This window comes from Oncorhynchus mykiss, chromosome 6, assembly GCF_057628025.1.
Source record: "Oncorhynchus mykiss isolate SJ-2025 chromosome 6, ASM5762802v1, whole genome shotgun sequence".
Taxonomy (NCBI): domain Eukaryota; kingdom Metazoa; phylum Chordata; class Actinopteri; order Salmoniformes; family Salmonidae; genus Oncorhynchus; species Oncorhynchus mykiss.
The window spans coordinates 12218398-12244433 of NC_143027.1; the positions used below are offsets into that span (position 1 = coordinate 12218398).

General features: G+C 46.1%; 1 protein-coding gene across 1 annotated transcript in view; it reads right to left on the reverse strand.

Moving 5' to 3' along the window:
• LOC110525279 (adhesion G protein-coupled receptor V1) overlaps positions 1-26036 on the reverse strand; it is a 255023-nt gene that overhangs the window by 40012 nt on the left and 188975 nt on the right. The window contains exons 84-86 of the mRNA XM_036979421.2: positions 25360-25476; positions 19537-19715; positions 12948-13105 (exon numbers count right to left, since the gene is read on the reverse strand). Coding sequence (XP_036835316.2) covers positions 12948-13105; positions 19537-19715; positions 25360-25476 — 454 coding nt within the window. The remainder of the gene's footprint in view (positions 1-12947; positions 13106-19536; positions 19716-25359; positions 25477-26036) is intronic.

The window sequence follows — 26036 nt, forward strand, 5'->3', positions numbered from 1 at the left end:
ACTTTGATGTAATGTCCTTAAAACAAGTCAAAATTAGGCTCAGTAGTGTGTGTGGCCTCCACGTGCCTGTATGACCTCCCTACAACGCCTGGGCATGCTCCTGATGAGGTGGCGGATGGTCTCCTGTGGGATCTCCTCCCAGACCTGGACTAAAGCATCCGCCAACTCCTGGACAGTCTGTGGTGCAACGTGGCGTTGGTGGATGGAGCGAGACATGATGTCCCAGATGTGCTCAATTGGATTCAGGTCTGGGGAACGGGTGGGCCAGTCCATGGCATCACTGCCTTCCTCTTGCAGGAACTGCTGACACACTCCAGCCACATGAGGTCTAGCATGGTCTTGCATTAGGAGGAACCCAGGGCCAACCGCACCAGCATATGGTCTCACAAGGGGTCTGAGGTTCTCATCTCGGTACCTAATGTGCGGCCCCCAAAAGAAATGCCACCCCACACCATGACTGACCCACCGCCAAACCGGTCATGCTGGAGGATGTTGCAGGCAGAAGAACGTTCTCCACGGCGTCTCCAGACTGTCACGTCTGTCACATGTGCTCAGTGTGAACCTGCTTTCATCCGTGTCAGTGGCGAATTTGCCAATCTTGGTGTTCTCTGGCAAATGCCAAACGTCCTGCACGGTGTTGGGCTGTAAGCACAACTCCCACCTGTGGACGTCGGGCCCTCATACCACCCTCATGGAGTCTGTTTCTGACCGTTTGAGCAGACACATGCACATTTGTGGCCTGCTGGGCTCTGGCAGTGCTCCTCCTTGCACAAAGGCGGAGGTAGCGGTCCTGCTGCTGGGTTGTTGCCCTCCTACGGCCTCTTCCACGTCTCCTGATGTACTGGCCTGTCTCCTGGTATCGCCTCCATGCTCTGGACACTACGCTGACAGACACAGCAAACCTTCTTGCCACAGCTCGCATTTACTGTTCCATCCTGGATGAGCTACACTACCTGAGCCACTTGTGTGGGTTGTAGACTCTGTCTCATGCTACCACTAGAGTGAAAGCACCGCCAGCATTCAAAAGTGACCAAAACATCAGCCAGGAAGCATAGGAACTGAGAAGTGGTCTGTGGTCACCACCTGCAGAACCACTCCTTTATTGGGGGTGTCTTGCTAATTGCCTATAATTTCCACCTATTGTCTATTCCATTTGCACAACAGCATGTGAAATTTATTGTCAATAAGTGTTGCTTCCTAAGTGGACAGTTTGATTTCACAGAAGTGTGATTGACTTGGAGTTACATTGTGTTGTTTAAGTGTTCCCTTTATTTGTTTGAGCAGTGTATATTCTACTGAGCTATTTACGTTAAGTTTGTATTCTTACCTTTTATTCATTCTTATTGTTGTTGCATTGTCTAGAAGGAAACTGCAAGTAAGAATTTTTTGGGACGGTGTATACCATGTGTCACATACATACAACTAATTAAACTTGAAATTTGATGAGCCTAGAGAAGAGCTTCATATTGAAATGAACCAGTCATTTCCCAATAGAGATCTAAAGAAAACGTACAGCGTACAATACTAGAACTATATCCAATGAAAACACAACATTGAAATGTAATGTCTGTTTACAAGGGAAAGTAAAATGCTTTGTGTCGTGTCCACAATTGAGCATGTGAGGACTGTGGCCCTCTTTATACAGGCCGGTACTTGAATGGTGTTTAAACAGGCCTGTATTTGCCTGGGGTTTAAACAGGCCTGTATTTGCCTGGGGTTTAAACAGGCCTGTATTTGCCTGGGGTTTAAACAGGCCTGTATTTGCCTGGGGTTTAAACAGGCCTGTATTTGCCTGGGGTATAAACAGGCCTGTATTTGCCTGGGGTTTAAACAGGCCTGTATTTGCCTGGGGTTTAAACAGGCCTGTATTTGCCTGGGGTTTAAACAGGCCTGTATTTGCCTGGGGTTTAAACAGGCCTGTATTTGCCTGGGGTATAATCAGGCCTGTATTTGCATGGGGTATAATCAGGCCTGTATTTGCATGTGGTTTAAACAGGCCTGTATTTGCATGGGGTATAATCAGGCCTGTATTTGCATGGGGTATAATCAGGCCTGTATTTGCATGTGGTTTAAACAGGCCTGTATTTGCATGTGGTTTAAACAGGCCTGTATTTGCCTGGGGTATAAACAGGTCTGTATTTGCATGGGGTATAATCAGGCCTGTATTTGCATGTGGTTTAAACAGGCCTGTATTTGCATGGGGTATAATCAGGCCTGTATTTGCATGGGGTATAAACAGGCCTGTATTTGCATGGGGTATAAACAGGCCTGTATTTGCATGGGGTATAAACAGGCCTGTATTTGCATGGGGTATAAACAGGCCTGTATTTGCATGGGGTATAATCAGGCCTGTATTTGCATGGGGTATAATCAGGCCTGTATTTGCATGGGGTATAAACAGGCCTGTATTTGCATGGGGTATAATCAGGCCTGTATTTGCATGTGGTTTAAACAGGCCTGTATTTGCATGGGGTATAATCAGGCCTGTATTTGCATGGGGTATAAACAGGCCTGTATTTGCATGGGGTATAAACAGGCCTGTATTTGCATGGGGTATAATCAGGCCTGTATTTGCATGGGGTATAAACAGGCCTGTATTTGCATGGGGTTTAAACAGGCCTGTATTTGCATGGGGTATAAACAGGCCTGTATTTGCATGGAGTATAAACAGGCCTGTATTTGCATGGGGTATAATCAGGCCTGTATTTGCATGGGGTATAAACAGGCCTGTATTTGCATGGGGTATAAACAGGCCTGTATTTGCATGTGGTATAAACAGGCCTGTATTTGCATGGGGTATAAACAGGCCTGTATTTGCATGTGGTATAAACAGGCCTGTATTTGCTATTTGCATGGTGTTTTCGAATTAAAAGAGGGTTCACCAGAGAATGAAATCATGGTAACATGATACCAGATGGGTGCACTGACTGGCAAACAACATTGAGGAGGACTGAAGCTAGGATTAGCTGTAGTAGGAGGGGAGACTGGGGCAAGGCAGGAAATGGGCTATTTTGTGAAAATGTTCTGTATCATCGTCCTTCATGAGAAGGCTGGTGAATGCAAAACCTTTGATGAAGTTGAACCTCTTTCCATTTGCTTGAAAGATTTTCTATTTTCTAAAATGACAATAGTTGGGGGTTGGGGAGCAGGGGGGCATGGAGTCACCTTCTGTTCCTGTGTAGCAGGCTCCTGCAGCAGGGAACTTCCAAGGGACACACTCCAAACCACACACACACACGAATAAAGTGCACAAACACACACAAGTGCACACACACAAGTGCGCACACACACGCCCACACAAACACACCTCAAGGACACCTCCGCCCTCTGTGTCTGTGCCTTACACACTCTCAATGAGTCTGCTGCTTTTAATAGAGTGAGCCATGCCTCTCTCCCAGCCAGCGTAAATAAGGAGCTTTAGAGGCTGTTGAAAACCTGTTTACTGACATCGCTGTACTGCTATTACCCCTCCCCTGGTGTGTGTGTTTGGCGAGGGTGTTATAGTGTGCTCCTCAGGTGTCAGGGTGCTAAGCCCCGAGGAACAGACGGCTGCAGAGTCAGAGGCATGCTGAGTCAGCCAAAACAGCACAATGTGGTTGTGTATGGGGGTGTAGTTGTGTGTGTAGGTGTTTGTGTGTGTGTGTTTGTGAGGGACGGTGGATCTGCCTGCTCTACGGTGGAAACACACAGAATAGCGGGAGGCTATGAACAGCTTGCCAAAGGACTGCCACTAATTCAGGCTTTTCTTTTGTCATTGGAGGGAGCGACCAAAACAAAGCCAGAGTTGAATGACCTGATATCTAGTAACACAGCCAGTCTGAACTGATACCTAGTAACACAGCCAGTCTGAACTGATATCTAGTAACACAGCCAGTCTGAACTGATATCTAGTAACACAGCCAGTCTGAACTGATACCTAGTAACACAGCCAGTCTGAACTGATACCTAGTGACACATCCAGTCTGAACTGGTACCTAGTAACACAGCCAGTCTGATTCTAATGAACTGATACCTAGTAACAATGGAGAGGGATTGGATTCATGATACTGATGGACGAAAACAAAAGCCAGGGATATTGTGTGTGTGTGTGTGTGTGTGTGTGTACACACTGTATGTGGGTGTATTGAATAAGTTATGTTTGTAAGGAACTGTGTTCTACCCACTCTGTGCATGTGAGTAGCCTACAGTATGTACAGTGCATTCGGAATATATTCAGACCCCTTGGCTTTTTCCAAATGTTTTTACTTTACAGCCTTTTTCTAAAAGGGATTAAATAAAAACAGTTTTCTCATTGATCGACACACAATACCCCATAATGATGAAGTGAAAACAGGTTTTTAGAAATGTTAGCAAATGTATTACAATTTAAAACACTGAAATACCTTAAGGACTCTCAGACCATGAGAAACAAGATTCTCTGGTCTGATGAAACCAGGATTGAACTGTTTGACCTGAATGCCAAGCGTCACATCTGGAGGATGGAGGTGACAGCATCATGCTGTGGGGATGTTTTTCAGCGGCAGGGACTGGGAGACTAGTCAGTATCAAGGAAAAGACGGAGCAAAGTACAAAGAGATCATTGATGATAACCTGCTCCAGAGCGCTCAGGACCTTAGGCTGGGGGCGAAGGTTCACCTTCGAACAGGATAACGACCCTCAGCACACTGCCAAGACAACGCAGGAGTGGCTTTGGGATAAGTCTCTGAATGTCCTTGAGTGGCCCAGCCAGAGCCCGGACTTGAACCTGATCGAACATCTCTGGAGAGACCTGAAAATAGCTATGCAGCTAAGCTCCCATCCAACCTGACAGAGCTTGAGAGGATCTGCAGAGAATAATGGGAGATACAGATGTGGCAAGCTTGTAGCGTCATACCAAAAAAGACTCAAGGCTGTAATCGCTGCCAGAGGTGCTTCAACAATGTACTGGTAAAAATAGGTTTGAATGTATTTGACCTTTATTTAACTAGGCACGTCAGTTAACAACAAATTCTTATTTACAATGACGGTCTACCCCGGCCAAACCCTAACCCGGATGACGCTGGGCCAGTTGTGCACCGCCCTATGTGACTCCCAATCACGGCTGGTTGTGACAAAGCCTGGGATTGAACCAGGGTCTTTAGTGACACCTGAGTTGCAGTGCCTTAGACCGCTGTGCCACTCGGGAGCTTAAAGCAAATGGTCTGAATACTTATGTAAATCTGATATTTCTGTTTTTTTTTTTAAATAACTTTGCAAGAATTTCTAAAAAAAACAACAGTTTTTGCTTTGTCATTATGGGGTATTGTGTGTAGATTGATGAGGGAAAAAAACAAACGTTATTCATTTTAGAATAAGGCTGTAACATAACAAAATGTGGAAAAAGTCAAGGGGTTTGAATATTTTCTGAATGCGCTGTATGTGTTTTGCACTGAAGTGCACATTGCATAAAGCTTTAATCAAGGCTGCCTTATTGTGCCTGATCAGATGCGTGGTTGCTTTGTTTGTGATATGAGTGGTGTGTGTGTGTGTGTGTGTGTGTGTGTGTGTGTGTGTGTGTGTGTGTGTGTGTGTGTGTGTGTGTGTGTGTGTGTGTGTGCGGGGTGGATTTGCAGGCCATAGTAAAAATAGTCCAGCAGCCTGGGTTGGGGATTAGATGTGTGTTATAACAAGAAAGCTCAACAGGCTTTTCAGGGAACCTACCACAGAGTGCTGGAACAAGGACATCCTACCCACCATCTGTGGATGAGCCAGTCATGCAGGCTGTGCTGGGGGTTGCTGGAGTGGGTGGGATGGAAGAATAGAGCTCACCCTGTTGAGGAGTGAGTTTGCTATAGGCTGTCTTCTCCTCACTCTGTTGAGGAGTGAGTTTGCTATAGGCTGTCTTCTCCTCACTCTGTTAAGGAGTGAGTTTGCTATAGGCTGTCTTCTCCTCACTCTGTTGAGGAGTGAGTTTGCTATAGGCTGTCTTCTCCTCACTCTGTTGCTCTTCAAGGAAACCCTTGTTGTTGATGTTTTTGTTTGTTTTGTTTTTGTACAACACACAACGCCTACTTGGTTGTTATGAGAAGGCTGTTGAGATGTCTTCTCTAAGGCTGGAGAGTAGAGCCATCATATTGAGGCTGTTCTGGATGGTAAAGGACATGGCAGTATGAACCAGTTCTGACAATGTTGAAAGGGGGGGGGTCAGCCATTGTAGCTCTACAAGCTGAATGACTACTACATGCTGTAGACCAGCTGAATGACTACTACACGCTGTAGTCCAGCTGAATGACTACTACACCCTGGAGACCAGCTGAATGACTACTACACCCTGGAGACCAGCTGAATGACTACTACACCCTGGAGACCAGCTGAATGACTACTACACCCTGTAGACCAGCTGAATGACTACTACACCCTGTAGACCAGCTGAATGACTACTACACGCTGTAGACCAGCTGAATGACTACTACACACTGTAGACCAGCTGAATGACTACTACACGCTGTAGACCAGCTGAATGACTACTACACGCTGTAGACCAGCTGAATGACTACTACACCCTGGAGACCAGCTGAATGACTACTACACACTGGAGACCAGCTGAATGACTACTACACGCTGTAGACAAGCTGAATGATTACTACACGCTGTAGACCAGCTGAATGATTACTACACGCTGTAGACCAGCTGAATGACTACTACACGCTGTAGACCAGCTGAATGACTACTACACACTGGAGACCAGCTGAATGACTACTACACGCTGTAGACCAGCTGAATGACTACTACACACTGGAGACCAGCTGAATGACTACTACACGCTGTAGACCAGCTGAATGATTACTACACGCTGTAGACCAGCTGAATGACTACTACACGCTGTAGACCAGCTGAATGACTACTACACACTGTAGACCAGCTGAATGACTACTACACGCTGTAGACCAGCTGAATGACTACTACACGCTGTAGACCAGCTGAATGACTACTACACACTGTAGACCAGCTGAATGACTACTACACGCTGTAGACCAGCTGAATGACTACTACACGCTGTAGACCAGCTGAATGACTACTACACGCTGTAGACCAGCTGAATGACTACTACACACTGGAGACCAGCTGAATGACTACTACACGCTGTAGACCAGCTGAATGACTACTACACTCTGTAGACCAGCTGAATGACTACTACACACTGTAGACCAGCTGAATGACTACTACACGCTGTAGACCAGCTGAATGACTACTACACACTGTAGACCAGCTGAATGACTACTACACACTGTAGACCAGCTGAATGACTACTACACTCTGTAGACCAGCTGAATGACTACTACACGCTGTAGACCAGCTGAATGACTACTACACCCTGGAGACCAGCTGAATGACTACTACACACTGGAGACCAGCTGAATGACTACTACACGCTGTAGACCAGCTGAATGACAACTACACGCTGTAGTCCAGCTGAATGTCTACTACACACCGGAGACCAGCTGAATGACTACTACACGCTGTAGACCAGCTGAATGATTACTACACGCTGTAGACCAGCTGAATGATTACTACACGCTGTAGACCAGCTGAATGACTACTACACGCTGTAGACCAGCTGAATGACTACTACACACTGGAGACCAGCTGAATGACTACTACACGCTGTAGACCAGCTGAATGACTACTACACACTGGAGACCAGCTGAATGACTACTACACACTGGAGACCAGCTGAATGACTACTACACGCTGTAGACCAGCTGAATGACTACTACACGCTGTAGACCAGCTGAATGACTACTACATGCTGTAGACCAGCTGAATGACTACTACACACTGTAGACCAGCTGAATGACTACTACACGCTGTAGACCAGCTGAATGACTACTACACGCTGTAGACCAGCTGAATGACTACTACACGCTGTAGACCAGCTGAATGACTACTTTCACACTGTAGACCAGCTGAATGACTACTACACGCTGTAGACCAGCTGAATGACTACTACATGCTGTAGACCAGCTGAATGACTACTACACGCTGTAGACCAGCTGAATGACTACTACACGCTGTAGACAAGCTGAATGATTACTACACGCTGTAGACCAGCTGAATGATTACTACACGCTGTAGACCAGCTGAATGACTACTACACGCTGTAGACCAGCTGAATGACTACTACACACTGGAGACCAGCTGAATGACTACTACACGCTGTAGACCAGCTGAATGACTACTACACGCTGTAGACCAGCTGAATGATTACTACACACTGGAGACCAGCTGAATGACTACTACACGCTGTAGACCAGCTGAATGACTACTACACACTGTAGACCAGCTGAATGACTACTACACGCTGTAGACCAGCTGAATGACTACTACACGCTGTAGACCAGCTGAATGACTACTACACACTGTAGACCAGCTGAATGACTACTACACGCTGTAGACCAGCTGAATGACTACTACACGCTGTAGACCAGCTGAATGACTACTACACGCTGTAGACCAGCTGAATGACTACTACACACTGGAGACCAGCTGAATGACTACTACACGCTGTAGACCAGCTGAATGACTACTACACTCTGTAGACCAGCTGAATGACTACTACACACTGTAGACCAGCTGAATGACTACTACACGCTGTAGACCAGCTGAATGACTACTACACACTGTAGACCAGCTGAATGACTACTACACACTGTAGACCAGCTGAATGACTACTACACTCTGTAGACCAGCTGAATGACTACTACACGCTGTAGACCAGCTGAATGACTACTACACCCTGGAGACCAGCTGAATGACTACTACACACTGGAGACCAGCTGAATGACTACTACACGCTGTAGACCAGCTGAATGACAACTACACGCTGTAGTCCAGCTGAATGTCTACTACACACCGGAGACCAGCTGAATGACTACTACACGCTGTAGACCAGCTGAATGATTACTACACGCTGTAGACCAGCTGAATGATTACTACACGCTGTAGACCAGCTGAATGACTACTACACGCTGTAGACCAGCTGAATGACTACTACACACTGGAGACCAGCTGAATGACTACTACACGCTGTAGACCAGCTGAATGACTACTACACACTGGAGACCAGCTGAATGACTACTACACACTGGAGACCAGCTGAATGACTACTACACGCTGTAGACCAGCTGAATGACTACTACACGCTGTAGACCAGCTGAATGACTACTACATGCTGTAGACCAGCTGAATGACTACTACACACTGTAGACCAGCTGAATGACTACTACACGCTGTAGACCAGCTGAATGACTACTACACGCTGTAGACCAGCTGAATGACTACTACACGCTGTAGACCAGCTGAATGACTACTTTCACACTGTAGACCAGCTGAATGACTACTACACGCTGTAGACCAGCTGAATGACTACTACATGCTGTAGACCAGCTGAATGACTACTACACGCTGTAGACCAGCTGAATGACTACTACACGCTGTAGACAAGCTGAATGATTACTACACGCTGTAGACCAGCTGAATGATTACTACACGCTGTAGACCAGCTGAATGACTACTACACGCTGTAGACCAGCTGAATGACTACTACACACTGGAGACCAGCTGAATGACTACTACACGCTGTAGACCAGCTGAATGACTACTACACACTGGAGACCAGCTGAATGACTACTACACACTGGAGACCAGCTGAATGACTACTACACGCTGTAGACCAGCTGAATGATTACTACACGCTGTAGACCAGCTGAATGACTACTACACGCTGTAGACCAGCTGAATGACTACTACACACTGTAGACCAGCTGAATGACTACTACACGCTGTAGACCAGCTGAATGACTACTACACGCTGTAGACCAGCTGAATGACTACTACACACTGTAGACCAGCTGAATGACTACTATATGCTGTAGACCAGCTGAATGACTACTACACGCTGTAGACCAGCTGAATGACTACTACACGCTGTAGACCAGCTGAATGACTACTACACACTGGAGACCAGCTGAATGACTACTACACGCTGTAGACCAGCTGAATGACTACTACACTCTGTAGACCAGCTGAATGACTACTACACACTGTAGACCAGCTGAATGACTACTACACGCTGTAGACCAGCTGAATGACTACTACACGCTGTAGACCAGCTGAATGACTACTACACACTGTAGACCAGCTGAATGACTACTACACACTGTAGACCAGCTGAATGACTACTACACTCTGTAGACCAGCTGAATGACTACTACACGCTGTAGACCAGCTGAATGACTACTACACCCTGGAGACCAGCTGAATGACTACTACACACTGGAGACCAGCTGAATGACTACTACACGCTGTAGACCAGCTGAATGACAACTACACGCTGTAGTCCAGCTGAATGTCTACTACACACCGGAGACCAGCTGAATGACTACTACACGCTGTAGACCAGCTGAATGATTACTACACGCTGTAGACCAGCTGAATGATTACTACACGCTGTAGACCAGCTGAATGACTACTACACGCTGTAGACCAGCTGAATGACTACTACACACTGGAGACCAGCTGAATGACTACTACACGCTGTAGACCAGCTGAATGACTACTACACACTGGAGACCAGCTGAATGACTACTACACACTGGAGACCAGCTGAATGACTACTACACGCTGTAGACCAGCTGAATGACTACTACACGCTGTAGACCAGCTGAATGACTACTACACGCTGTAGACCAGCTGAATGACTACTACACACTGTAGACCAGCTGAATGACTACTACACGCTGTAGACCAGCTGAATGACTACTACACGCTGTAGACCAGCTGAATGACTACTACACGCTGTAGACCAGCTGAATGACTACTACACACTGTAGACCAGCTGAATGACTACTACACGCTGTAGACCAGCTGAATGACTACTACATGCTGTAGACCAGCTGAATGACTACTACACGCTGTAGACCAGCTGAATGACTACTACACGCTGTAGACCAGCTGAATGACTACTACACACTGTAGACCAGCTGAATGACTACTACACGCTGTAGACCAGCTGAATGACTACTACATGCTGTAGACCAGCTGAATGACTACTACACGCTGTAGACCAGCTGAATGACTACTACACACTGGAGACCAGCTGAATGACTACTACACGCTGTAGACCAGCTGAATGACTATTACACTCTGTAGACCAGCTGAATGACTACTACACGCTGTAGACCAGCTGAATGACTACTACACACTGTAGACCAGCTGAATGACTACTACACGCTGTAGACCAGCTGAATGACTACTACACGCTGTAGACCAGCTGAATGACTACTACACGCTGTAGACCAGCTGAATGACTACTACAGTGGGCTCCAAAATGACTGGCACCCCTGACTGGCAATGCACAAACAATACTTTAAAAAATATAAACAATATAATTACAGAGATAAACTCAAAATACCAACATGTGAGAAATACTGTACTTTATTAATGTTTCCATGGAACCAACCAAAATCATACAATTATTTAATACAAAATACATTTAACCAAAATCAAGGTTTCATAGTTATTGGCATTCCTCATTTAGTACTTAGTGCAACAACCTCTGGTAAGGATAATAGCATGGAGTCTTTTCCTATAATGTTTGACAAGGTTAAGGAACACATTTGGAGGGATTATGGACCATTCCTCTATGCAGATCTATGCAGATTACATTCTTTGGTTTGTGCTTATCCACTGGCCTCTTCAATTCAGCCCACAGGTTTTCCTTTGGATTGAGGTCCGGCTACTGAGATGGCCGAACATTGATTTAGTTGTCACAGATCTTGAGGTATGTTTCATTGTCTGGTTGGAAAGTCCAAGTCTCAGCCTTTTTAAATTTGACCTTTATTTAACTAGGCAAGTCAGTTAAGAACAAATTCTTATTTTCAATGCCGGTCTAGGAACAGTGGGTTAACTGCATGTTCAGGGGCAGAACGACAGATTGTACCTTGTCAGCTCAGGGATTTGAACTTGCAACCTTTTGGTTACTAGTCCAATACTCTAACCACTAGGCTACCTGCCGCCCCTTCTAGCAGAGGCAACCAGATTGTCAACCAAAATTGCCTGATACTTGCAGGCCACCAAGGCCTACAATTCTTTCACAGTGATTCTTGGGGATTTTGTTGCTTCTCTCACCATCCTCCTCCCTATCCTGGGGGGAAAATGCATTTGCGTCCTCTACCCGTGAGGTTTTCAACTGTTCCATATCTTTTGATTTAAAGAAAATTGCCCTGACAGTGCTCAGTGGTATATTCAATCGTTTGTGGATCTTCTTGTAGCCATTACCAGATTTATGAAGGTCTACGACCATCTGTCTCTTTTGAACTGCCAGTTCTTTTGTTTTCTTCATGGTGTTGGATGACAGCGGGATATTGCATGCGTGTTACCTCATTTTTATACCCTAGTGAAACAGGAAGTTATGTAATGGCTCAATTATAGTTCCTTAAGACTTAGATAAACTTCAATAAGTGGAATTTAATTTGTGGTTTAATTTTGGTAGATGTTATTTACAATAGTCTTTAAGGGTGCCATTAATTGTGAAACCTTGATTTGGAGGACATTGATTTTTAATTAAATCAATAAATCATTTTGGTTGGTTCCATGGAAACATTAATAAAGTACAGTATTTCTCACATGTTGGTATTTTGAGTCTATCTCTGTAATTATATTGTTTATATTTATTTAAGCATTGTTTGTGCATTGCCAGTCAGGGGTGCCAGTAATTTTGGAGCCCACTGTACACACTGTAGACCACTGAATGACTACTACATGGCCACAGGACAGGTACTCCAATAGTGCAGTAGGCCGACAGACCGACCGACGCAGTCGGCTAGGTGTTCTGACATGGTCTGGTTGCTCGGGACATGGAGGTTGCTGCTATGCTCCAACCCATGCCCTATAGCTGGAATATGTGTGTGTGTGTGTGTGTACTATACCTGAGCTGTTGGTGCGCCCGCGGTACACATCGTCGTAGGCCTTCCACTGCTGCGTGACCTGGTAGGCATGGATAAACACCACCAGTACCCCAACCAGGCAGATGAGAGGCACCAGGGCTGCTGTACACAGAGCAGCATAGATATTAGGAATGAAACACCTGCAGAGAGAGAGAGACAGGGAAGAGAAAGAGAGAAAGGGGTGGGAGGGAGAGAGAGAGAGAGAGGGGGGAGGGAGAGAAAGAGAGAGAGGGGTGTAGAAAGAAAGAAAGAGAGCAGGGAGAGAGAGAGGGGGAGGGAGAGAAGAGAGAGAGAGGAGGAGGGGAAAGAGAGAGACGGGGGGGTGTTATTACAAAAAAACTTGCAGTAAACCGCCAAGGAAAGAAGCAAACGTAAGCTATGTTATTTTACTATGCTGCATTACAGTAGGTCAAGATCTTGTTGCTTCAACATCCTTAAACAGGATCTTGGCCCTGATACATCTGAGCCTTCACAACACACTCAGAATTCCCAGTTAATAACAAGCTTCAAAGACATTTCCTTTCTGTACAAACATGAAGTTAAACCTCCCTCTCACCACTAGTTCAGCCCTGAAGCAACCTGGGGATAACATCTAAATACACTAAAGTGTTTTTCTGTTTAAGACTTTCGGGAGGGGACAAACAAAAGATTTTCCCTCCTTTTTAAAATGGAGTCTTGTTTTTTTTAGAAGCTTTATGTCGATATATCTGCTCTGTTTGCCCTCGCTTGTATTCTCTCCAGTCTTCAGGGTGCCAAAGTGACAGACAGGTGGAGAGCGTGGCAAAAGGGCAGGACTGCTCTCGCCTCTGCTGCTGGTTAGGGAATGGTTAGAACTATCTGGCAGGGGATCAGATCCACCACTGTCTCTGACCACTTCAAATAAAACATCTAACACTTCTCTTCCAAGCTCTGGTCAAATACTGATCCTGGGCTCTATCTTAACAAACCTAATGCAATGGTCAATCTAAGCGCTGGTGGTGGTGCTATCAGTTCAAGGGTGTGTCAGAAATCTTTTTGATAACAAGCAAGACCGATGGGTGCAGTGCTGGCAGTGGTGCTAAATGGCTGGATATGGATTAATAAATCAATTGTATGTGTCGAGGCTTGACCCCTTCACTGGCCAATCAGAACCTGCTCCATGGCTAAATAGAACCTGCTCCATGGCTAAATATGTGGTTGCTTCAAGTTGTGTTTACGGTCTTTCATGTGTTGACTTTGAATCAACTCCAATTCCAATGTTAGTCGCTTATAGTTTGTTAAACAGCTTTCAAAAGCGAAAATAAAAAAAATGTAGATCTATCCCATCTTTGCTTAATACATTAACTTCAACCTATTTGCAGTCCACATTGTTGTAAGTAATTGCATGGCTTCAATATGGAAATATATAGGCCTACATAGCATGCACACTGATAAAGGAGCTAGGTCTACTGTAAAATTGCATTATGGTTGAGCATGGACATGCCAAAAATGATCGGTAAGCAAGATTGAATTCATTATTGATAAGGCCTAAAAAGACAGCGAAACAAAACAAAACAATAAATTGTTTTAAATAGGCTGTCTAAATACACTTACAGGCACCACCATGGCTTCCTGTGGGCATATAATATTAAAACAACGCAGACTGAGGAGGGCTTTACGAACACATCTAAACTTTTCACAGTAGCTGGACAAAGATCCAATATCAAGAGAAAAGGAGAATGTCCACTGTTATAGTGCTGCCAAATATAATTGTGTTATGAACTTAATGGGAACCATTTTACAGATCAGATCGCATTCACACTTCTTCAGAAGTTGCATTGCATGAGCGCCACAGACGTTTTCACCATAAAACCAGGATGGTAAATGAGCGCCACAGACGTTTTCACCATAAAACCAGGATGGTAAAACATTCTAATATGTTTGGTTTTAGTCAAATTAAACAAAAAACAAGCAATCTGTATTTTTTTTAAACAAACAAATGTAAAATGTAATGCTATTATAAAATCGTAAGGATAAAAAAAGACTGCCCTTGAACCATGCTTCTTTATAGTAGGCCTAGGCTAGGTATATCCTACGTAGGACTTGGCTTTTTGAAAATATGAAACGGAATTCAAGCAATTGTTACAGGGAAATATCTTCTAAATACGAGGTTCCCCGGTTCTCATGTCTCGTTTCATGATGGGCATGGACACATGTAGCCAACATCATGGAGGGGTTTTACGCACGTCCAAAACGTAAAATAATGTAAGCCTGCCTACAATACATAGATAAAAAGGCAATGTCAGCGCACTGTTTCACTCCTCTCAAACTTGATCTTTTAATAAAGCTTTGGTGATTAAAATGTATTTCCAAGCGGTCTTATGAGCAAAACTCTTTATCCACAGTCTTGACTAATTTGTGGACTAATTGGACAACAACAACAAAAAGCCTTCATTGAGAGGAGGTGAGGCTATGTTTGGTTTTTAATCAAATAAAACTAAACAAGGGCCTCCCAAATGTGGTCTAAGGCACATTGCAGTGCTTGAGGTGTCACTACAGACCCGGGTTCGACCCCAGGCTGTGTCACAGCCAGCCGTTGACCGGGAGACCCATGAGGCCCAGCGTCGTTTAGGTTTGGGTTTGGGGAGGGTTTGGTTGACCGGGATTACCCTGTCCCAATGTGCTCTAGCGACTCCTTGTGGTGGGCCACACGCCTGCAAGCTGCCATCGGTCACGAGTTGCACAGTGTTTCCTCCGACACATTGGTGCTTCTGGGTAAAGCGAGCAGCGTGTCAAGAAGCAGTGCGGCTTGGCAGGGTCGTGTTTTGGAGGACGCATGGCTCTCGACCTTCACCTGTCCCAAGTCCGTACGGGAGTTTCAGCGATGGGACAAGATTAACTACCAATTGGGGAGAAAAAGGGGTAGAACTACAACAACAAAAATACAAACAAAACAAAAAACATGTTTTTTAATGTTTGTAAATATGAAGTATACAGGCACTAAAAGCATATTACTCTTGTTCCATATGGGAAGTCTGCATCACAGCTGGATAGGCTGTTTCCGCTGTCAGAACCAGCTAAAACCAGCTTTTGGTTGGTTTTAAATATCCCTAACAGGGCTGCCTGAAATTAACACTTTAGATCATGTTTTTAAGACACACCTTAAATATTTCCACCACTACCATCTTAGCACAAGCAAGCTGATCTAAGATAGGTTAATTACCAATCCCCGAGCAACAGTTTGAAAATAACAGAGTGCTGGCTTTATTAACAGGTGGAAATTGTGATTGAACGACCGTTTGACACTAGCGCCGTCTTAACGCCAGCCGAAAATAGACCCCCCTGAGTTCAGTGTCATATTTGATCTTAGTGTAGCTTTTAAATACATCATAATTATAGGTTGATGAGCTGAAATACAGAGCATTTACTTTGCCGTGTTAGTGTATGGTGTGTGTATGTGTGTGTATGGTGTGTGAATGGTGTGTGTATGGTGTGTGTGTGTGTGGTGTGTATGGTATGTGTATGGTGTGTGTATGGTGTGTGTGTGTGTGGTGTGTGTATGGTATGTGTATGGTATGTGTATGGTGTGTGTGTGTGTGTGTGTGTGTGTGTGTGTGTGTGGTGTGTGTATGGTATGTGTATGGTGTGTGTGGTGTGTGTCTGTCTGTGTGAATGAGTGTGTTTAAGCTCACACTCAGTGTTTGTGCCCTTGCAGCAGCACATTCCACCATGGTTGGAGAGGGTAAAGAGTTCAGGACAGCACCACAAACACAACACACTGCCTAGGGAGAGTGCAGCAAGTCCGTGTGTTCTTTCAGAGGGGTATCCCAGCCCCAAAGGCCCTCAATTTACCCTCCCAGTGTTAAGCCTAGCCATGGTGTCCAGTCCAAGCTAGGCCAAGCAGCTAGCTGCTCTATGGCCTGCCACAGTCAGACCCCCCATGGTTCCTTGTTATGGATCTAAACAATACAGCAGGAACAATATTCATATTGCCTGCCTGCCTGCCTGCCTGCCTGCCTGCCTCTGCCTGCCTGCCTGCCTCTGCCTGCCTCTGCCTGTCTGCCTCTGCCTGCCTGCCTCTGCCTGCCTGACTCTGCCTGCCTGCCTCTGCCTGCCTGCCTGCCTGCCTGCCTGCCTCTGCCTGTCTGCCTCTGCCTGCCTGCCTCTGCCTGCCTGACTCTGCCTGCCTGACTCTGCCTGCCTGACTCTGCCTGCCTGACTCTGCCTGCCTGACTCTGCCTGCCTGACTCTGCCTGCCTGACTCTGCCTGCCTGACTCTGCCTGCCTGACTCTGCCTGCCTGACTCTGCCTGCCTGACTCTGCCTGCCTGCCTGCCTCGCTCTCTCCAATTTGTTCTGCCTCTGCCCAGACCTACTCCCTGCCTTTCTCTCTCCCCCTCCTTTGTGGTAATCTATTAGGAATTCACTCCCATAATCTGTCCAGTACCTGTTGTGTTCCAATGGTGTCACTAAGAAGGTTGGGAGTCTGTGTCTGGCTCTGGGGAAAAAAACAACCCTATCTTGTGACTTTACGTTTATCTCAATAAGCATGCCAACGGTGCCATCTCACAGGACACAAATACAGCTGTACCCTCCTCCACCTGGATAAATAATACATGTTAGACATAGTAGAATGTGAAGTATGTGAAATAATAATAATACTATAAATAATACATCATGTTCTTCCTGCTTGAGGAAGGGCAAACAGACATGTGGTGTGGTGTTTGTGTGTCCTTGTGAGAAGAGTTGGTCCTGGAACTCTTGGGTTGCATTCTAATAATCTCTCCTTTCTACCGAAGTGTGCACTTGTTCACTTTCCCTCATAGATTTGAAAGGAAATGACTGGTTTATGGAAATTCACTCTAGACCATGCTTACACCAATTCTGATGCTTTTACATTAGTGGGAAGGAGTGAACAAGTGCATAGTTCAGGGAGAAGGAGAGATTTTTGGGACGCGGGACTTAAAAAGTTGAGCAAAAATGTTAATTTTGCCCATGCTTTCTCAAGTTTGGGCCAGCTAAAAATGTTAAATTCAGGTAACACTGACTGAAAAGTTTTTTTAAAAGCCGTGGAAGCAGTTACTTACCAGTTATTTATTTTTTACCATGTAGTGAATTTCCTGGCTTCCTGTGCACAACATGCAGATTAATATCATGCTGTAAGGATGTGATGTCCTCCACTTGAAATGGGCCATGAATTCTTATATGCAGACCAGTTTGAGAACTACAGCTCGGGACATTAAATCATTAAACCTTCCTCATATGCACACCTACCTTATACACACTGGCTCCTTATCAACTTCAATGTAGAGTTAATCACTCAGAAGTGATTATCTTCCAACCTCCACCCTCTGAACTGCTCTACAACCTGCACCCTCCACCACCTGTACCGCTCTTCCACCCTCCACCCCCTGTACTGCTCTCCCAACCTCCACCCCCCTGTACCGCTCTCCCACCCTCCACCCCCCTGTACCGCTCTCCCACCCTCCACCCCCCTGTACCGCTCTCCCAACCTCCACCCCCTGTACCGCTCTCGCACCCTCCACCCCCCTGTACCGCTCTCCCACCCTCCACCCTCCTGTGCCGCTCTCCCACCCTCCACCCCCTGTACCGCTCTTACACACACACACACACACACACACACACACACACACACACACACACACACACACACACACACACACACACACACACACACACACACACACACACACACACACACACACACACACACACACACACACACACACAGAGTCGTGGGCAGGGTTAATTCTGAGTAAGGACCACTATGTGCAGTACATACTGCTCCCTGAGGTGTACATACAGCTCCCGGAGGTGTTCATAAAGCTCCCTGAGGTGTACATACAGCTCCCTGAGGTGTACATACAGCTCCCTGAGGTGTAGATACAGCTCCCTGAGGTGTACATACAGCTCCCTGAGGTGTACATACAGCTCCCTGAGGTGTAGATACAGCTCCCTGAGGTGTACATACAGCTCCCTGAGGTGTAGATACAGCTCCCTGAGGTGTAGATACAGCTCCCTGAGGTGTAGATACAGCTCCCTGAGGTGTATGAGAGAAACTCATTAGTCCTATGATCCATTCAGTAGGTCCACCTCAGGACCTGCTGACTAAACTATTCTTCTGACCATAGCCCTGGCTGTTGACCATAGACCTGGCTGTTGACCATAGACCTGGCTGTTGACCATAGACCTGGCTGTTGACCATAGACCTGGCTGTTGACCATAGACCTGGTTGTTGACCATAGCCTAACAAGGAAGCTGGGTAGACACCTGGTAGACTGGAATGGACCTACTCAAGTAACCAGAACTGGGAACATATAGGTGTGTAACTTACACATTCCTATGATTAAGTGTGTGTGTGTTATCTATATAACATCAGGCGCTGAGTTAAGTACTGTGTGTGTATATGTAAGAATAATTTGTGTTTGTGTCGTACAAAGCATGTGGGCATTTCCCTTTTCATTCACCAAGTGTGTGTGCGCTCCGGTGAGTGTGTGTACTCCTGTGTGTGTGTGTGTGTGTGTGTGTGTGTGTGTGTGTGTGTGTGTGTGTGTGTTTGTGTGTGTACTCCTGAGTGCATTTCCTTCACTCACACATCCCCATGCACCAAGCCGTAGACACGGTGTATGGTCCAGCCAAAGCCCCCCAGCAGAACGATGACCAGGATGATGATGACCAGAGCAGGAAGTCCCCAGCCCAGCAGGAAGTAGACCAGGTAACGTCTCTCTGTCTGCTCATCGTTCATCACCAACACCTGCCAGAAGTTTACCGCCTGAGAGGGGTGGGACAAAAGAGAGGAGTGAGAGGGGTAGGACAAAAGAGAGGAGTGAGGTGGAGGAGAGGATAGGGAGGAGGAAGAGGAGAGGGTGGAGGAGAGGATAAGTAGGAGGAGGAGAGGGGTGGAGGAGAGGATAGGCAGGAGGAGGAGGAGAGGGGTGGAGGAGAGGGTAGGGAGGAGGAGGAGGAGAGGGGTAGAGGAGGAGGAGGAGGAGAGGGGTGGAGGAGAGGGTAGGAGGAGGAAGAGGAGAGGAGAGGGGTGGAGGAGAGGGTAGGGAGGAGGAAAAGGAGAGGAGAGGGGTGGAGGAGAGGGGTGGAGGAGGAGGAGGAGGAGAGGGTAGGAGGAGGAGGAAGAGTAGAGGGTTGGAGGAGGAGGAGGGGGGTGGTGGAGGAGGGAGGTGGAGGAGAGGGTAGGGCGGAGGAGAGGGTAGGGCGTAGGAGAGCCACTGATCAGTCATGTCAACCAATGCAGTGGTAGTGGAATGGTTTTTGCGATAAGCATGCTGATTGGCTGTAATCAGATCATTCTTTTCCATGTACTCCCATATTTGTCTACTCACAATACCCTCCAATATCTTACTGAGTGAAGGGAGTAAACTAATTGGTTGACTATTGGCAGGAATAATGGGTTCTTTGCAGTCTTTCGGAATAGGACACAGTTTCGTATGCTTCCATACATTTGCAAACATCCCCTTTTCCAGTGACCAATTAAATATGTATCTCAGTGGAACTGCAATCTGGGGAGCAGCACAGCGAAGCAAAAAATTGTCCATAGGACCATAACCTGTAGATTTACCATCAGGTAATGACTTCAATAGGTTTAACACCTCCTCCACTGACACCGTTTGCAGACTAAAAGAGCAGATCTTGTTGCTCATAATATGATCATCAATCCATTGGACAATAGCTTGTTTGGAAGAATGTATGTTGCTCGGTAAATTCATTTTCTTTGTTAAAAAATCTGCAGAATGATTGGCAATATCAACTGGTTTTGTTATCATTCTCCCGTCCACCTCCACACTAGATGGGCATGATGAGATAGATGTACCAAGTAAGCCCTGAACTGTATTCCATACCTTTTTAGAATAATTTTTACAATCAATAAAAGCATTGTTGTAAAATAACTTTTTTTCTCTTTCGATTCAATTTAACTGCATAATTACGTAATGTTCTATAATTCTGTTCATCAATTTCTAGTTTTGACTTGGCTGCTAAGACTTTTGCCATATTTCTTTGAGAAAAAGCCTCACCCAGTTCATCATCAATCCATGGAGATGGACGAGCACCAACTGTACTCTTTCTTATGCATGATGGTCCATTGCCTCAGTGAGCAAATCAATAAAACATTCTGTAGCGTGATTTAAATCATCCTCTAGATAAATCAGCTCCCAGGGTACAGCAGCCAAATCATTTAGAAATAGCTCATGATTAAATGTTTTAAAATTTATCTTAACCACAATCCTAGGGGGTTTCTTTGAAACCTTGGTGTTCATGGTTATGGTCACAATATTATGGTCTGTCCAGCCCACTGGCATTGATCTGGCTTTTAAACATTGCAATGGTATATTACAGAAAATCAGATCAATGCACGTGTCTGAACGATGACCCAACTTAATTGACGATCTAGTTAACCATTTGTCTCAAACCACAGTTCTTGGAATATCTCATCAATTTTGTTCTATTCAAATGATTGTGATCCTTCCAATGTATATTAAAATCACCCAAGATAAATACATCTCTGTTGCTATCTGTGCCCTGGTCAAACCCAGTACATAAGTCATCCAGATAGGACACCGTAGAGCTAGGAGGTCTATACACACATCCTACCAATATGGGTGCCTGGTTAGGCAGATGTACCTGAGCCCATAGTGCCTCTACCCGACATACATGAAGGTCCCCCCTTCTCTTAAAAGGTATATGATTCTGAATATACAGTGCAACACCCCCACCATTCCTATTCCTGTCCCTTCTATGTAGACTAAATCCATGAATGTTAATTTGCCCATCATTTACATGCATCTAAATGTGTTTCGGTCAAAGCCTAAATATGAATATTATTTACTGTATGTTGACTAAGTTAAAAACCTCATGTATTTTGTTAGAGAGACAGCTATAACAAAGCCATCACCTACAGAGAGATGAACCTGGAGAAGAGTCCTCTAAGCAAGCTGGTCCTGGGGCTCTGTTCACAAACACAAACACACCCCACAGAGCCCCGGGACAGCAGTACAATTAGACCCAACCAAATCATGAGAAAACAAAAAGATAATTACTTGACACACTGGAAAGAATTAACAAAAAAACTGAGCAAACTAGAATGCTATTTGGCCCTCAACATCGTTACAACGCTGTATAAATACATAATATGACATTTGTAATGTCTTTATTCTTTTGGAACTCCTGTGAGTGTAATGTTTACTGTTCATTTTTATTGTTTATTTCACTTTTGTATATTATCGACTTCACTTGCTTTGGCAATGTTAACATATGTTTCCCATGCTAATAAAGCCCCTTGAATTGAATTTATATGAAGAGAGAGAGTTGGAGGGAGACAGACAGCTAGAGAGGGAGAGAGAGATAAAGAGAGAGACTGTTGTGTAACGCATCATATTAGACAGCTAACAGAGTGCCACTTTAATTGAGCTCCAGCAGTGATAGCTGGGCGTGCAAATAACTGCATTAGAGTTTGTGCTGTGCTGTTCCCTTGCTCCGGTTAAGCCGGATGAGGCTTTGGCAGGTGTTGGTTAGCCGTTATGCACTGTTGTGGAGCCCTACGGTACAGAAAGACAGTTCTGGGAGGACATCTCTATCCAAGGTGCCCAGTGTAACGACTCATAGCCTGGCTGATTCAACTACAGACTGTTGTGTTCTGTCAAGGGGTCAACCTGTATTTCCCCATTGCAGCGCTTCAGCGCACCGTTGACTCAATGCTTGATGAGTGAAATAAGCATGGTCTACGAAAGCCTCCTGGCTGGCGCCCCCGCATATGCCACTTAGAAAAAAGCTGATACTTGCTGACTCAAAGAGAGGGGGGTAATCCTCTGATCAATAGTATGGAGTATAAGGAAGGGTAGGAACATGTCAACAGAGCCAGGGGAAGGCACAGTGATGCAGAAATGTTGGTGTTTTACCCCACATATTTATATCTAGTTTAGATATATAGAGTGTGCAAGTGTAGCTGACAGAGCCAGAGATATCATCGATATTCTCATGAGCTACTGTCCCACCATACAATATAGCACAGTATTTTTTACATATTTTTTTATTTTAAATTGAACCTTTATTTAACTAGACAAGTCAGTTAAGAACAAATTCTTATTTACAATGGTGGCCTAAGAACAGTGGGTTAACTGCCTTGTTCAGGTGCAGAATGACAGATTTTTACCTTGTCAGCTCAGGGATTCGATCCAGCAACCTTTCGGTTACTGGTCCAACACTCTAACCACTAGTCTACCTGCCACACCCAATTTTTTTAGTTTGAATAATGTATTTTATACAGTAATTTTTGCTTGTCTTTATCAAGGGTGTCAATACTGTAATTTCAGACCTGATGGTACATGACCTGTTTATTCACATGGTTGGATTAACAGATGGAACATGTAATGTAATGAGACTTATCAAAACAATGTTGTCCTGGTTAGTTTAGGGTTAGAACAGGGGGCATATGTTTCAAAAGTCTCAGAGTAGGATTGCTGATTTAGGATCAGTTTTGCCTAGGGGTGGAACAAATTACAAATACTCTCCTTACTGTAATTGAGTAGCCATTCCGAGTACTTGTTCTTTGAGTATTTTTCAGTCAGTAATTTTACTTACTGTAAGTAAGTTTTGAATTAAGTATTGTACTTTGGTACCTTTTTAAAACCATCCATTACAGACTAGAATTTTGTAGGCTATCATTATTAGTAGATCATGATGGAAAGTTTGCGAGCGGGAGCCCTTGGAGCCAGAAAAAAATGGTATCGTTGTTTAGTCAGTAACCAATCAAATTAAACACATTGTGCAAAAACAGGCCAATCAAATCAAGCTGTTCGCACAAACTTATGGTGGTCGGAAGATTTTCAAAAACAACTTTCACATGATGTCACGAAAGAGAGGAACTTTTTTTTAATCAAAGTGGTGTCTAAGGACCCAGTGTCCAAGGAGGAGAATCCCAGCCACATTTAATACCTAGGGTAATTGAGTTAAAATTAAATAGATTGAGAACAGAACTTCCACAACGTTACTTTTGTACCTGCCGGTGGGGCGGGAGTAATATAGCCTTGGGACAAAAGTAACAGCTGGCGAGAAGCAGGGGTTGGAACCGATTCAGGGAACACCCGGAGGAGCCCTGGTGTCAACAGCAGGCCTTACCCGGAGGAGCCCTGGTGTCAACAGCAGGCCTTACTCGGAGGAGCCCTGGTGTCAACAGCAGGCCTTACCCGGAGGAGCCCTGGTGTCAACAGCAGGCCTTACTCGGAGGAGCCCTGGTGTCAACAGCAGGCCTTACCCGGAGGAGCCGTGGTGTCAACAGCAGGCCTTACCCGGAGGAGCCCTGGTGTCAACAGCAGGCCTTACCCGGAGGAGCCCTGGTGTCAACAGCAGGCCTTACCCGGAGGAGCCCTGGTGTCAACAGCAGGCCTTACCCGGAGGAGCCCTGGTGTCAACAGTAGTTCTTACCCGGAAGAGCCCTGGTGTCAACAGCAGGCCTTACCCGGAGGAGCCCTGGTGTCAACAGCAGGCCTTACCTGGAGGAGCCCTGGTGTCAACAGCAGGCCTTACCTGGAGGAGCCCTGGTGTCAACAGCAGGCCTTAGCCGGAGGAGCCCTGGTGTCAACAGTAGGCCTTACCCGGAGGAGCCCTGGTGTCAACAGCCGGCCTTACCCGGAGGAGCCCTGGTGTCAACAGCAGGCCTTACTCGGAGGAGCCCTGGTGTCAACAGCAGGCCTTACCCGGAGGAGCCCTGGTGTCAACAGCAGGCCTTACTCGGAGGAGCCCTGGTGTCAACAGCAGGCCTTACCCGGAGGAGCCCTGGTGTCAACAGCAGGCCTTACCCGGAGGAGCCCTGGTGTCAACAGTAGTTCTTACCCGGAAGAGCCCTGGTGTCAACAGCAGGCCTTACCCGGAGGAGCCCTGGTGTCAACAGCAGGCCTTACCTGGAGGAGCCCTGGTGTCAACAGGCCTTCCCCGGAGGAGCCCTGGTGTCAACAGTAGATCTTACCTGGAGGAGCCCTGGTGTCAACAGCAGGCCTTACCTGGAGGAGCCCTGGTGTCAACAGCAGGCCTTACCTGGAGGAGCCCTGGTGTAAACAGCAGGCCTTACCTGGAGGATCCCTGGTGTCAACAGCAGGCCTTACCTGGAGGAGCCCTGGTGTCAACAGTAGGCCTTACCTGGAGGAGCCCTGGTGTCAACAGTAGGCCTTACCTGGAGGAGCCCTGGTGTCAACAGTAGGCCTTACCTGGAGGAGCCCTGGTGTCAACAGCAGGCCTTACCTGGAGGATCCCTGGTGTCAACAGCAGGCCTTACCTGGAGGATCCCTGGTGTCAACAGCAGGCCTTACCTGGAGGAGCCCTGGTGTCAACAGTAGGCCTTACCTGGAGGAGCCCTGGTGTCAACAGTAGGCCTTACCTGGAGGAGCCCTGGTGTCAACAGTAGGCCTTACCTGGAGTAGCATCCAGCAGAACTGGCTCAGGAGGAAGTAGTGGGAGAAGAGGCCCAGAACGGCACAGCTGTCCTCTGAGTAGACACGGCCACGAAACGCAGACACCAGGAAACAGATCTACAACACACAGAGAGAGAGCGAGAGAGAGAGAGCGAGCAAGAGAGAGAGAGAGAGAGAGAGAGAGCGAGCCAGAGAGAGAGAGAGAGAGAGAGAGAGAGAGAGAGAGAGAGAGCAAGAGAGAGAGAGAGAGAGAGAGCGAGAGAGCGAGAGAGAGAGATATCTGAGAGGCCACAGAAACACACTAATGCACAAACACACAGCAACACAACATTTGCCTGCAGACTATGCACTTTACTATACACCTCTCCCATCTTTCACACAAACATATACAGCTCTTGCACGTCAAAGACCTTACACAAGCAGAAACACACTTGTCCATTGACACTTTCCCCCTGCAGACTAGTAATTGGATGATTGATGGCTGTGGTATCATGCATGTATTTTGGAACAGCTGACAATATAAGATACACCTTAGTGACATCCTGCAGACCTGTTACATCACAATGCGCAAACCAAAATAAACAACAAGTGACAAATTCTTCCTGGGTACCCATCCAGGAACCTGTGTGTGTGTCCTACAGTAAATCCTTCAGCTCTCTGATGGCAGAGCTTAATTA